The sequence below is a fragment of the Saccopteryx leptura genome, chromosome 4, assembly GCF_036850995.1.
Source record: "Saccopteryx leptura isolate mSacLep1 chromosome 4, mSacLep1_pri_phased_curated, whole genome shotgun sequence".
Classification (NCBI taxonomy): domain Eukaryota; kingdom Metazoa; phylum Chordata; class Mammalia; order Chiroptera; family Emballonuridae; genus Saccopteryx; species Saccopteryx leptura.
In genome coordinates, this window is record NC_089506.1 from 53,280,484 (window position 1) to 53,294,416 (window position 13,933).

General features: G+C 40.1%; 1 protein-coding gene across 1 annotated transcript in view; it reads right to left on the bottom strand.

Annotated features, from left to right (window-relative positions):
* DNAJC3 (DnaJ heat shock protein family (Hsp40) member C3) overlaps positions 1 to 13,933 on the bottom strand; it is an 81,928-nt gene that overhangs the window by 40,791 nt on the left and 27,204 nt on the right. Inside the window, exon 4 of the mRNA XM_066380677.1 lies at positions 9,014 to 9,088. Coding sequence (XP_066236774.1) covers positions 9,014 to 9,088 — 75 coding nt within the window. The remainder of the gene's footprint in view (positions 1 to 9,013; positions 9,089 to 13,933) is intronic.

The following is a 13,933-nucleotide window of genomic DNA, read 5'->3' on the forward strand; positions in this document are numbered from 1 at the left end:
ACTCATAGGCTACAAATTATTAAATAAAATGAGTTGCTGAGAGAATCTGAAAGTTTTATAAGAGTAAGTCAGTCAATTTTTCTCACCCATTCCTTCCCCTAAATAATTTCTCTCTGGGATATCTCAGGGAATAGCATAGATAGGTACGAATTTGACAATCCAGAAACTTGACTCCAATCATTGCACCTCTCTTGATCCAAACTCCTAAATGTCTGTTTCTCTCAATCCCCACCTACTCTTGCCTAACATTTGGCCTCTATAGGTCACACTTGGATTTCTGCACCAGCTTCATCTCAGACTGTCTGCTTCCATCCTTGTCGTCTTCCAATTTATTCTTCAGAGTAGCCTGGATTTTACTGAAGCAAAAACCTGATCATGTTTTTGCTCCAGTAAAAACACTCCCAACATGATTCCATAGCTAAAAAGATCCGGCTCCTGGTACTACATATGTCCTCTTTGCAATCAGACCCCTACTTTCCTGCTCAGTATTCTCATACCCCTGGGCTCTGGTCTTCTTGGAGGCATCATTTTCTAAATGACAGGCTTTCTCTTCCTCTAGCTTTTACACAGCTGCCTACCCTCTTCAGTGATGGTCCTCCTATCCACTTTGCTAACACATTCATCCTTTTAACATTCATATTTGAAATATATTCCCTCCTTTGGGAAAGCCCTTTTTGACTCCAGGCCCCCAAATCGCAGCTAAGTTAGATGACCTTTCCGTATGTTCCCATAGGGCTCAAATCACAGCACTTATCACACAGTATCATATTTGCCTGACTAGTTCTTAACCTAATATGTAATATACAATATATAATAGAATCTCTGTAACGGCAGACACTTGTTTTCTTTGTCAGCAGCCCTTTAACACCTACCACTCTGAGTTGCAAATAACATGAATGCAAATGCTTGTTGAACTAACATAGGGTTTTATGCAATGGTTATAGAAGGGTCATTGACAGCTAGAATACAAACTAAACTACCTAAGATCCTGTATAGTAGGTTGGACAGCTGGAGTGGACCTGAGACCCTCTGCCAGCAGAGTAAACTATACACATATAGCAGGAGATCCTCACTGTAACCCAGAGAGATTAAGGATATTTAAACTTTTGCTCCATCATGTAAAATGTAGCTGAACGTATCTACCTGGTTGTATCTAGTTCTTTATTAGTAAGACGATATTTTTAGCATATTCAATAGGCTAGTATCTGCTCTTAAACACCATAAAAAGTTCATTTAACTAAAAATATATAAAGCAAATAAATTAGTACATATAATCTGTGTTCACAAATACTTGAAAATTAAACTGTAATTCTTTAGTCGATAAAGATAGTCATAACATAAAATTTTTCAAACCAGACCCAGAAAACATCCATTTTATGATACCAAACAATAGAATCATGACATCTATTCTTCACAATTCTACACTCACAATGAGGTCCTTGAAGGTAAGAACTTATCAAGGCCACTTTATACTTTTCTTCCAAGAGATAACCAATACTATAAATTTCTTGCACTATCTCCCAGAAACTTTTATCCATTTACAAGCAATATGTGTTTTCTCACTTTTTTTATACAAATAGCAGCAAATGTTCTGCACTATGTAGAACTCATACACATGTTGGAGTCCTGGGCATATTCTGTAGGAATAGCCTTCAAAGGATACATACAAACAGTTACTAATTACAGTACAAGCAAAATGCTACAGTGCTTAAGAGTGTACGTTCTGGCCCTGGCCGGTTGGCTCAGCAGTAGAGCGTCGGCCCAGCCTGTAGAAGTCCCGGGTTCGATCCCCGGCCAGGGCACACAGGAGAAGCGCCCATCTGCTTCTCTACCCTTTCTCCTCCCCTTCCTCTGTCTCTCTCTTCCCTTCCCACAGCCAAGGCTCCATTGGAGCAAAGTTAGCTTGGGTGCTAAGGATGTCTCCATGGCCTCCACCTCAGGCGCCATGAAAGGCTCCAGTTGCAGCAGAGCAATGGCCCAGATGGGCCAAGCACTGCTCCCTGGTGGGTATGCAGGCTGGATCCCAGTTGGGCGCATAGCGGAGTCTGTCTGTCTGCTGCCCTCTACTTCTCACTTTGGAAAAATATAAAAAAAAAAAAAAAAAAAAAAAGGAGTGTATGTTCTAAATTCTTAAAACCTAGTTGCTTACTAGTGGTGTAACCTTGGGCAAGTTACACCTCTCTAAACCTCACTTTCCTCTGCTGTAAAATGAGAGCACAGTAGTCTCTCCCTTATCTGAGAAAGATACATTTCAAGACCCCAGGGGATACCTGAAATCACAGAAGTACAGAACCCTATATATACTACGTTTCTTCCCATACACACATACCTATGATAAAGTTTACTACTTCTCTTTGGCATATCTGAATCACCAGTATCACTACTTGTGCACGTTAGGGACAATTAAGTAAAATAAGGGTTACTTGAGCACAAACATTGCGATACCTGCACAGTTTACCTGATAAGCAAGATGGCTATTAAATAACTAACAGGCAGGCAGTGCATACAGTGCGGATACACAGGACAGAGGGATGATTCCCAATCTGGCTGGGACAGAACAGGAAGGCTCAAGGCTTCATCACACTACTCAGACTGTCACACAATTTAAAACCTATGAATTGTTTATTTCTGGAATTTTCTATTTAATATTTTCAGACCACAGTTGATGTAAGTAAAAACCACAGAAAGTGAAACCACAGATGAAGGGGGAGTAATTACCAATATACCACAACCCAGAGGTGAAACAATGATTAAGTAAAATAATCTATGAAACCCCCGAATGCTGTTAACCAGGACTGAATGAATTACAAAGGCCTAAAACCTCAACCTATACTTTGTTCCAAAACATTTTTTTCTTCGAAATTTGTTGTATACAATTTTACAAAAAGAAAGAGTTATAAAAGCTTTAAATAATTGCCAGTTTATACCCATCTAGTACAAATAAAAGTTTTCTGTAATAATAAGTAACAGTTACACAAAATTTTATTTTGCCTTTTAACTGACTTTATTGTGTACATATAGGTCTATAAAGCAACAACATCCATAAATTATTATTTTTTTTTAATCTTAGTGAGAGAAGGGGAAGCAGAGAGACTCCTGTATGCACCCCGGCTGGGATCCACCAGGCAAGCCCACCAGGGGGTGATGCTTGGCCCATCCGGGCGTTTTTGTTGTTGTTGTTGTTTGGGGGTTTTTTAAGCACCTGAGGCAGCATCCATGGAGCCATCCTCAGCCCCCAGAGCCAACTTGCTCTAACAGAGCCTTGGCTGCAGGAGGGGAGGAGGGAAGAGAGGAGGAGAGGAGAGGAAACAAAAGAGAGAGAGAGAGAGAGAGAAGCGGGGGAGGGGTGGAGAAGCAGATGGGTGCTTCTCCTGTGTGCCCAGACCGGGAATCGAACCCATGACATCCACACGCCAGCCAGGGCCCATAAATTAATTCTTGTTAATGAATATAATTTTTTCATATTGACATAACATTCTCTAATAGTTTCCAAAACAAATGGAGTTCCAAGAGGTATCTTTGGGCAAATGTTTTTCTTTCATAATACTCAAGATTTTTCTGCAAAGTTCCATCTATATTTGCAATGTTAATATAACAGTATTACATGACTGGAAACATTTCATTCGAGTCCCATCAACATTAGGGTCTATATTATTTATTTATTTTTGCTAAACTTAACAGATAGTGGTCCTTCTAAATATATAGTTCTAATGTTTACCTGTACACTTAGAAAGGCAGTATTGGAGATACTGGCTTTGGATTTGTATCTGAGTTGTTCACCCAATAATATTCTTCTATCATTTATTTGTCCAATAGAACGTAGGTTCTTTTTTTTCTTTTTTTCTTTTTTTTTTTTTTTTTTTACAGAGACAGAGAGTCAGAGAGAGGAACAGATAGAAACAGACAGGAAGGGAGAGAAATGAGAAGCATCAATTCTTCTGTGGCACCTTAGTTGTTCAGTGATTGCTTTTTTATATGTGCCTTAACCAGGGGGCTACAGCAGGGCAAGCAACCCCTTGCTCAAGCCAGCAACCATGGGGTCATGTCTATGATCCCACACTCAAGCCAGTGACTCCATGCTCAAGCTGGTGAGCCCACACTCAAGCTAGATGAGCCTGGACTCAAGCCAGTGACTTGGGGTTTCGAACTTGGGTCCTCCGCGTCCCAGTTCGACACTCTATCCATTGCGCCATTGCCTAGTCAGGAGAACGTAGGTTCTTAATGCTTAAAAATTTAATACATTTTATATAGGTTAACTGATAAGTTCTTCTCAATATTCCTATTCCATAATCCTATCTCCCCCTCTGCCACCTATACCCTTAAGACCAGGCGTCCCCAAACTACGGCCCGCGGGCTGCAATGCGGCCCCCTGAGGCCATTTATCCAGCCCCCACTGCACTTCTGGAAGGGGCACCTCTTTCATTGGTGGTCAGTGAGAGGACCACTGTATTTGGCAGCCCTCCAATGGTCTGAGGGACAGTGAACTGGCCCCCTGTGTAAAAAGTTTGGAGACCCTTGCTTAAGACACTGTACTTACTATTCAGAAAAAGGAAACATATGTGAGATTTTCTAAATTTATTTTGGGTGAAGAGAGGAGATAGTGAGACAGATTCCCACATGCACCTCAACTGGGATCCACCGGCAACCCCATCTGGGGCCGATGTTCAAGTACCCAGCTATTCTTAATGCCTGAGGCTAATGTGCTCCAATGGAGCTATCCTCAACTCCTTGGGCCAGGCTCAAGCTAACGAGCTGTGGGAGAGAGAGAGGAGGGAGAGAGGGAGAGGGGGAAGAGAGGGAGAAGGAGAGAAAGAGGAGAGAAGAAAGAGAGAAGAATGGAGAAGCAGATGGTCACTTCTTGTGTACCCTGATGGAACTTGAACCTGGGACATCCACATGCCAGGCGGACACTCTACCACTGAGTCAACTGGCCAGGGCAATAACTAATTATTTTTAAGGGTGCAAAAGCAATTCAATTAATGAAGGAAAGCTTCTTCAAAATGTGGTGCTACAACAACGAGACATCCAGAGGCAAAACCTCAATCTAAACCTCATACTTTATATGAAATTAACTAAAAATTGATTACAGACAACATAAACATAAAACATAAAACTTATAGAAGATAACATAGGAGAAAGTCTATGAAACCTTAGGTTTGGTAAAGTTCTTAGACAAGATATCAATACACGATCCACAGAAAAGAAAATCAATAAACTGGACATCATTAAAATTGAAAATAGGCCCTGGCCGGTTGGCTCAGTGGTAGAGCATCGGCCTGGCGTGCAGAAGTCCCGGGTTCGATTCCCGGCCAGGGCACACAGGAGAAGCGCCCATCTGCTTTTCCACCCCTCCCCCTCTCCTTCCTCTCTGTCTCTCTCTTCCCCTCCCGCAGCCGAGGCTCCATTGGAACAAAGATGGCCCGGGCGCTGGGGATGGCTCCTTGGCCTCTGCCCCAGGCACTAGAGTGGCTCTGGTCACAACAGAGCGACGCCCCGGAGGGGCAGAGCATCGCCTCCTGGTGGGCGTGCCGGGTGGATCCCGGTCGGGCGCATGCAGAAGTCTGACTGTCTCTCCCCATTTCTAGCTTCAGGGAAAAAAAAAAAATTGAAAATAACTTTTGCTCTCTGAAAGACTCTGTGAAAGGATGACAAGACGAGTCTAGACTGGCAGAATATATTTGCAAACTACATATGTGATAAACTATCTAAAATATATAAAGAACTTCCAAAATACAATAGTAAAAAAGCAAACAATCCAATTAGAACACAGGCAAAGACATGAATAAACATCATACCAAAAAGGATTTATAAGTGGCAAATAAGCATATGAAAAGATCATTAGCCTATAATGCACTATTACTACTTCTCAGAATGGGTAAAATAAAAAATAGTGACAACACCAAATATTGGCAAGGATGCAGAGGAATGTAAAATGGCTCAGTTACTTTGGAAAGCAATTTGGTGGTTTCTTATAAAACTAAACATATAATTACACCCCAGAAATTGTACTCCTGAGCATTTATTCATCCCAGGAAAATGAGGATTTATGTTTATACTATAACCTGTATGCAAAAGTGCATAATGGTTTTATTCATAATAGCCAAAAAGAGGAAACAATGCAAATGTCAATCAATTAATGAATGAGTAACTAAAACGTGTCATACACATACTATGGAAAACTCAGCAATTAAAAGGAACAACCTAAGTAATATCTGCACATCTGGATGAATCCCCAAGGAAGTATGCTGAGGCGAAAAAAAGTCACTTCCAAAAGGTTACATACATTCAAGTCCATGTATACAATATTTTAAAATTATCAAAATTCAAACAATGAATAACAAATTAGTGATTGCTAGGAGTATGGATGAGGTGCTGAACAAATATGGAAGAGAACTCAGTGTGGTTATAAAAGGTCAACCATAAAAGGAGGGATATCCTCCTGGCAATAAACTATTCAATACCTTGACTGTGGTGACAGATACAGAAATACACACAGAAATGAATACTATAAAACAGTGGAAACATAATTGGACTCATAGATTGTATCAGTATCAATATCAATATCCCGGTTTTATTCTGTACTACAGTTTTACAAAATGTTAGCACTGGGGCAACTTGGTATTGGGTAAAGGGTATAAAAAATCTCAAGTAATTATAATTTCATGGGAATCTAAATTATCTCAATAAGACTTTAAATTCAAAATTAAATACTCAATACAGATGCATATTCTCATAGAACAGGGGCCAGGAACCTTTTTGGCTGAGAGAGCCATGAACACCACATATTTTAAAATGTAATTCCATGAAAGCCATATAACGACCCGTGTACATTACACATTATCCAATAAAAATTTGGTGTTGTCCCGGAGGACAGCTGTGATTGGCTCCAGCCACCCGCAACCATGAACATGAGCAGTAGGAAATGAAAGGATTGTAATACATGAGAATGTTTTATATTTTTAACATTATTTTTTTTTATTAAAGATTTGTCTGCGAGCCAGATGCAGCCATCAAAAGAGCCACATCTGGCTCACAAGCCATAGGTTCCCAACCGTCATAGAAGAATCCAGTAACAATAATAGCAAGAGATGACTGCCAGAGAATAATCTGAGTGTGCAAAGTCACATGAAAGTTCCCCGTCTTGTTTCTGGGAGGTTTTAGTATTGGTCACAGAAAAAGCATTAATTAAGTTAAACCATACCCAAAGTTCTAAAATGATACACACCCAATGCCCACTAAAGATTAATATATGCTAAAGCTTTATTCTAAATAGTGTTATTTCTAAAAGACTACTCTAATTGGTGATTGAAAAAAATTCTAAGTAAAAGATTTAAGGATTTGTTAAAAAGAAAAAAAATACATTCTTACATTTTATCATTTACTCATTTGACAAAAAAAAAATTTTAATATTTTTCCAAAGTGAGAAGCGGGGAGGCAGTCAGACTCCCAACTCCCACATGCACTCAACCAGGATCCACCTGGCACGCCCACCAGGAGGCGATGCTCTGCCCATCTTGGGAGTTGCTCTGTTGCGACCAGAGCCATTCTAGCACCTGAGGCAGAGGCCACAGAGCCATCCCCAGCGTCCAGGCCATCTTCGCTCCAATGGCGCCTTGGCTGCGGGAGGGGAAGAGAGAGACAGAGAGGAAGGAGAGGGGAGGGGGGAGAAGCAGATGGGCGCTTCTCCTGTGTGCCCTGACCTGGAATCGAACCGGGGACTTCCACACGCCGGGCCAATGCTCTACTGCTGAACCAACTGGCCAGGTCTCCATTTGACAACTTTTTATACAACACTTGCTATACACAAAGGACTGAGCTAGGGGAAGATATACTCCCAGCACCATCGCCTCTTTACCACCTGGCCTTCAGCCTGCTCTCAAGCATCTTCCAAGTAGTAAGGAAGATTAGAGAAACAGAAAATGACACCCAATGTTATTGAGACCATGAAACAGCTTCTGATTCAAAACAATTAAGTCTAATATTTTCTAGATTTTTCTGCATATGACTGAGTATTGTGACAAAGGTTATGTAAATGCCAGAAATTTTGTTTTCATAGTGGTTATCAGTATGGTAACTAAGCATTTTAATAAGCTAAAAAAATGCAAATAATGAACAACAGATTCTACATATATGCCCTTTCTAAACTATTCCAGAAACAAGTCTAAGTAGAACAAAGATACAGGTCTTAAAACAAGCCTACTAAAGGCACAAAGACATTGGGCCAACCATCTCTCTACAAATCATCTTTCAGGTTATACCCTCTTCAATTACATATTCTCTGTAACATTCCCGCAACAAATCCAAAACATTTACACTCTTTCTAGACAGAAATCAAATACTTTATTTAACACTAGATATATACTGCCTAGAAAAAAAATAAATGTTTGTTAAATAAAACAAATAAATGAATGAATGAAGTGGGTATGTGGAGTTCTCTGTTCTCTTCACCCAGTTTCCTACGTTTTCATCTCTGCTCTACTGGTACAGGTTTTTTAGCATAATAATACCACAAAGCTAGTTATGAAAGGCTGCCAACATTAGCAAATAAAAGGTCTGTTTGTCACAGAGGCTCTGGATTCTCTGCCATCTTGACCAAAATTCTCACCAACACTTTACACTTTGTAGCATAGCCATATAGGTAACTGCAAAATTTCCTATTCAGAATGTTTCATTACTCCTTTCAAATCAAATAAAGGGCTTCCCAAATAGCTAGAAGTCTTTTAGAATAGCTTAGCTGACACCTCTAGAGTTTCATAGAAGACACAAATGAGCACATGAGCTACATAAACTGAGTTAGGATTCTATATGTACTCCATGGACTTTACCTCCCAATTATTAAAGTGATTCTTTGATGTCAATCACTAAATATTAATTCAGGAACTGTGATTCTTATATATACAAATCAAATTATTTTCCCTTTTAGCTATAAAATTATTAAATGTCTTTCTATAAAATATAAATCTAGTATGTTCACTCAAAATAACACATAGAGCCATATACAAATTGAACTTACCACTTTTTTAAAATCATCTTCTGCTTCATCAAGTTTTCCTTGTTTGAGTAATAAGTGACCTCTCTGTAGTCTTGCCTAGGAAAAAAACAAGGGTGTGCTGAGTACTACTTATTTCTAAATTTTATTTAAACACAAAGAATAAAACTAAATAGGCTAGTAAATTATTAATAAAATATTTATTTTCCAATACATATTAGAAAAATATTGGCACTCTAAGAATACTTTCTAGAACCAATTACTATGTATAAATTTTGATAAAGTACGCTTACTTGAAAATACTTTCTGCTGTCCCCAAAAAAGTTGAAAATGTATCCACACAAAACCTTGTACATGAATTTCACAGAAACAGCTAAGAAGTGGAAACAATCCAAATTCCCATCAACTTATAAATCAATAAGCAAATGTGATATATCCATACAATGGAATTATTAATCAGCCGTGAAAAGGAATAAAGTACTGACACATACTACAACATGAACCTGAATACATTATGGTAAGTGAAAGAAGTCAGACACAAAAGGCTACATATTGTATGGTTTCGTTTATGTGAAACATCCAAAATCTATAGAGACGAAAAATAAGTGGTTGCCAGGGGCTAGGGAAGAAATGAGAATGACCATTAATGGGTACATTATTTTTTAGGTGATAACAATGTTCTGGAACTAGACAGTGGTAATACTTGCACAACCTTGTGCATATACACAGTGCCCAATTTAGGATGGTTCGGTTTGACTTACAATTATTTGACTTCACTATGGTGCAAAGGCGACAGGCATTAGTAGAGACTGAATTCTGCTTTCATCTTCTCCCGAGCTAGCACTCTTCGTGCGACACTCTCTCATGATGCTCGGGAGTAGCAGGGGGTCTCAGTTCCCAGTCAGCCAACAATCGAGGGTAAACCACCAATTCTCTACAGTGCACTGTGCTGCAAGGGTTTTTAGGCTATCGTGTTTTGTGTTTTGCACCCCATCATGTCCACAAAGTGCCCATCTGTGTACCAGTGTGCTTTCAGCTGTGTATGTTAATGGTGAGTACCCATATAACCATTCCGTTTTCCCTTTCATTATATAGTGAAATACATGAGAACTGACTAACGTCAGGGCAGGAGCTGGAGGGGCAGAGGAGGGGCAGTTCTCTCCCAGGAAGCGCTGTCAGGCACCATCGTTCCTCTGTGAAGAATTCCTCCCACCCAGCTAGTTCGGCACAGGCTGGCACCAACTCTGTGCTTTCCATTAACCTGGCTAACACCATTCACCCAGCTCTGGTGATTCCCTAAGATCACACCCAACTCAATCACCCAGCCCTACCCCTTCCAGTGCCTCATCCATACAAATGGCCTGTCTCAGCTCATTCTGCAAACTTCCCCAAATCTCTCAAAGGTCCACAATACCCCAACAAGCAGTAACAGGCCTCACTGTGACTTGTAGCTCTTGCTATGTGACCCCAAGTCCAAAACAACCAGTCTTAACTTGCATCATAACTCCCATCAGGTGGCCCCAGCCTGGCATATGAGGCGGCTAGTGTTGACCTAGAATGTAGCTCCAACTAAAAGGCCACAAGCCTGTCACAAGTGGCAGCTGGCCTCAGCTCACATTATAGTGCTCATCAAAAAGTCCCAAGCCCCGTACCTCCAAGCCCAGCACAAGAGGCAGCTGACCTTGGCCTGTAGCAGAGTCCCTCCCAAAAGGCTGCAAACCTAACAAATTTAATGGCCAGCTTCGGACCACATCCAGTCTACTCCAGAACCAACGCATCCAAAGGGCAGCCTCAGCTAGGACCAAAGCCCTGCTAAAGTGACTTCACACTACATGGGGCCACTCCCTGCACAACAGCTTGTCTGCTGTAGTCACGGCCAGCCCTCACAGCCAATCAGTCTGAGGGTCAACTCCACCCACCAACATACCAGCAGCAATCAAGGCTCAACTGAAACAGGAGGGCATACATAACCCACACAGAGGATTAGGAGCAAGGCCAGAATGTCTACTTTCACCACCTTTATTTAACATAGTATCATAAGTCCTAGCCAGAGCAATCAGATAAGGAAAAAAAATAAAAGGCATCCAAATTGAAAAGAAGTACAACTGTCATTATTTGCAGATGACATGCAATATATAGAGAACACTAAAGATTTCACCAAAAACACTATTAGAACTAATAATGAGCCTGACCAAGTGGTGGTGCAGTGGATAGAGCATCGGACTAGGACGCAGAGGACCCAGGTTTAAAACCCAATGTCGCCAACTTGAGTGCAGGGTTGCTGGCTTGAACGTGGAATCAGAAACATGACCCCATGGTTGCTGGCTTAAGCCCAAAGGTCACTGGCTTGACGCCCAAGGTGGCTACCTTGAGCCCAAGGTCGCTGGCTTGAACAAGGGGTCACTGTGCCCCCACCCTCCAGTCAAGGCACATATGAGAAAGCAATCAATGAACAACTAAGGTGCCGTAACAAAAAATTGATGCTTCTCATCTCTCTCCCTCCCATTGTGTCTATCCCTATCTGTCCCTTTCTCTGATTCTCTCTGTCAAAAAACAAACAAACAAAAAAAAAACTAATATTGAATTCATTAAGCAGGATATACAACAAATATTCAGAGATCAATTCCATTTTTATATAGCAATAATGACTATCAGAAAAAGAAATTAAGAAAACGATAGAATTTACAATTGCATCATAAAGAATAAACTATCTAGGAATTCAAGCAAGGAAGTAAAAGACCTCTACTTGGCAAACTGTAAGACACTGAAGAAGACACAAATAAATGGAAGGATACAGCATGCTCTTGCAGAGAAAGAATTAACACTGTTAAAATGTCCCCACTACTCAAAGAAATTTACAGATTCAATATAATCCCTATTAAAATACCAATGGCATTTTTCACAGAACTAGAATAAATAATTCAAAGATTTAATGGAACCATAAAAGCCCCCAGTAGCGAAAGCAATCTGAAGGAAAAAGAACAAAGTTTAAAGTATCACACTATCTGATATCAAACTATACTACAAGACTATAGTAATCAAAATAGCATGGTACTAGCATAAACACAGACCACAGCTCAATGGAACAGAACAGAGAGCCCCCAAATAAACCCACACCTATATAGTCGACTAATCTATGACAAAGAAGGCAAGAATATACAATGGGGTAACAACAGTTTCTTCAGTAAATGATGTTAGGAAAACTGAACAGATACATGCAAAAAATTAAACTAGATCACTTTCCAAAACAATATACAAAAATAAAATCAAGATGGGACTAAGACTTAAATATAAATCCTGAAACCATAAAACTTTTAGAGGAAAACAAAGGCAGTAAACTCTATGACATTGTTATTGGAATTTTTTTTTGGATATGTCTCCTCAAGCAAGGGAAACAAAAGAAAAAAGTAAACAAATGGGGCTATATCAAAATAAAATGTTTTTGCACAGTAAAGGAAGCCATCATCAAAACAGAAAACAAGCTACCGAATAAAAGAAGATATTCACTAATGATACATCTGATAAGGGGTTAATATCCAAAATATGTAAAGAACTCAAATAAACCCAAAAAAACAAATAATCTGATTTATAAAAAACAGCAGAAGCTCTGAATAAGCATTTCTCCAGAGAGGACATACAGTTTGGCCAACAAACATATGAAAAGATGCTCAACATCACTAATCATCAGAGAAACACAAATTAAAATCACATGGATCTGTCACCTCACAACTGTCAGAATGGCTATCATCCGTAAATCAACAAATGAGTGTTTGTAAGAATGTGAAGAAAAGGGAACTCTAGTGCACTCTTGATGGGATGGCAAATTGGTGTAGCCACTATGGAAAACAGTGTAAACAGAACTACCACCTGACCCAGGAAATCCACTTTTGGTATTTATCCAAAGAAACCCGTAACAGTATTTTGAAAAGATATATGCACCCTTATGTTCACTTCAGCACTATTTACAATAGCCAAGACATGGAAGCAGCTCAAGTGTCCATGATATATAATGGACAAATAAGATTTGGTACTTATTTATATATATATTGGAGTATTACTCAGCTATAAAAAAAAGAATGAAGGCCCTGGCCGGTTGGCTCAGCGGTAAAGCGTCGGCCTGGCGTGTGGGGGACCCGGGTTCGATTCCCGGCCAGGGCACATAGGAGAGGCGCCCATTTGCTTCTCCACCCCCGTCCCCTCCTTCCTCTCTGTCTCTCTCTTCCCCTCCCACAACCAAGGCTCCATTGGAGCAAAGATGGCCCGGGCGCTGGGGATGGCTCCTTGGCCTCTGCCCCAGGCGCTAGAGTGGCTCTGGTCGCGGCAGAGCATCGCCCCCTGGTGGGCAGAGCGTCGCCCCTGGTGGGCGTGCCAGGTGGATCCCAGTCGGGCGCATGCGGGAGTCTGTCTGACTGTCTCTCCCCGTTTCCAGCTTCAGAAAAATACAAAAAAAAAAAGAATGAAATACTCCCATCTGTGACAACATGAATGGACCTGGAGTCTGTTATGCTAAGTGAAAAAAAGTCAGAGAAAGACAAATACCATTTGATTTAAACTATATGTGGACTCTAAAAAACAAAATAAACAAACAGATACAAAAAACAAATAGATGTTTGCCGGATGGGAAGGTGGTTGGAGGGAAGGGTGAAAAATGTGAAAGGGATTACAGAAATATAAATTGCCAGTTATAAAAACAGTCGTAGGGATGTAGAATATATTATAGCACAGCCATACTTTAAGAGGCAATAATATTGTAATAACTTTATATGGTGTCAACTGGGTACTAGACTTACCAGGGTGAATTCTCTGTAAGGTATATAAATGTCTAATTTCTAACATAATATTGTTTGTCAACTGTAATTTAAAAAATTAAAATAAAATTTTAAGAGAAATCACAGATATTCCACTAAAACTTATATATGAATTGTATGATATGTAAAATTTCCC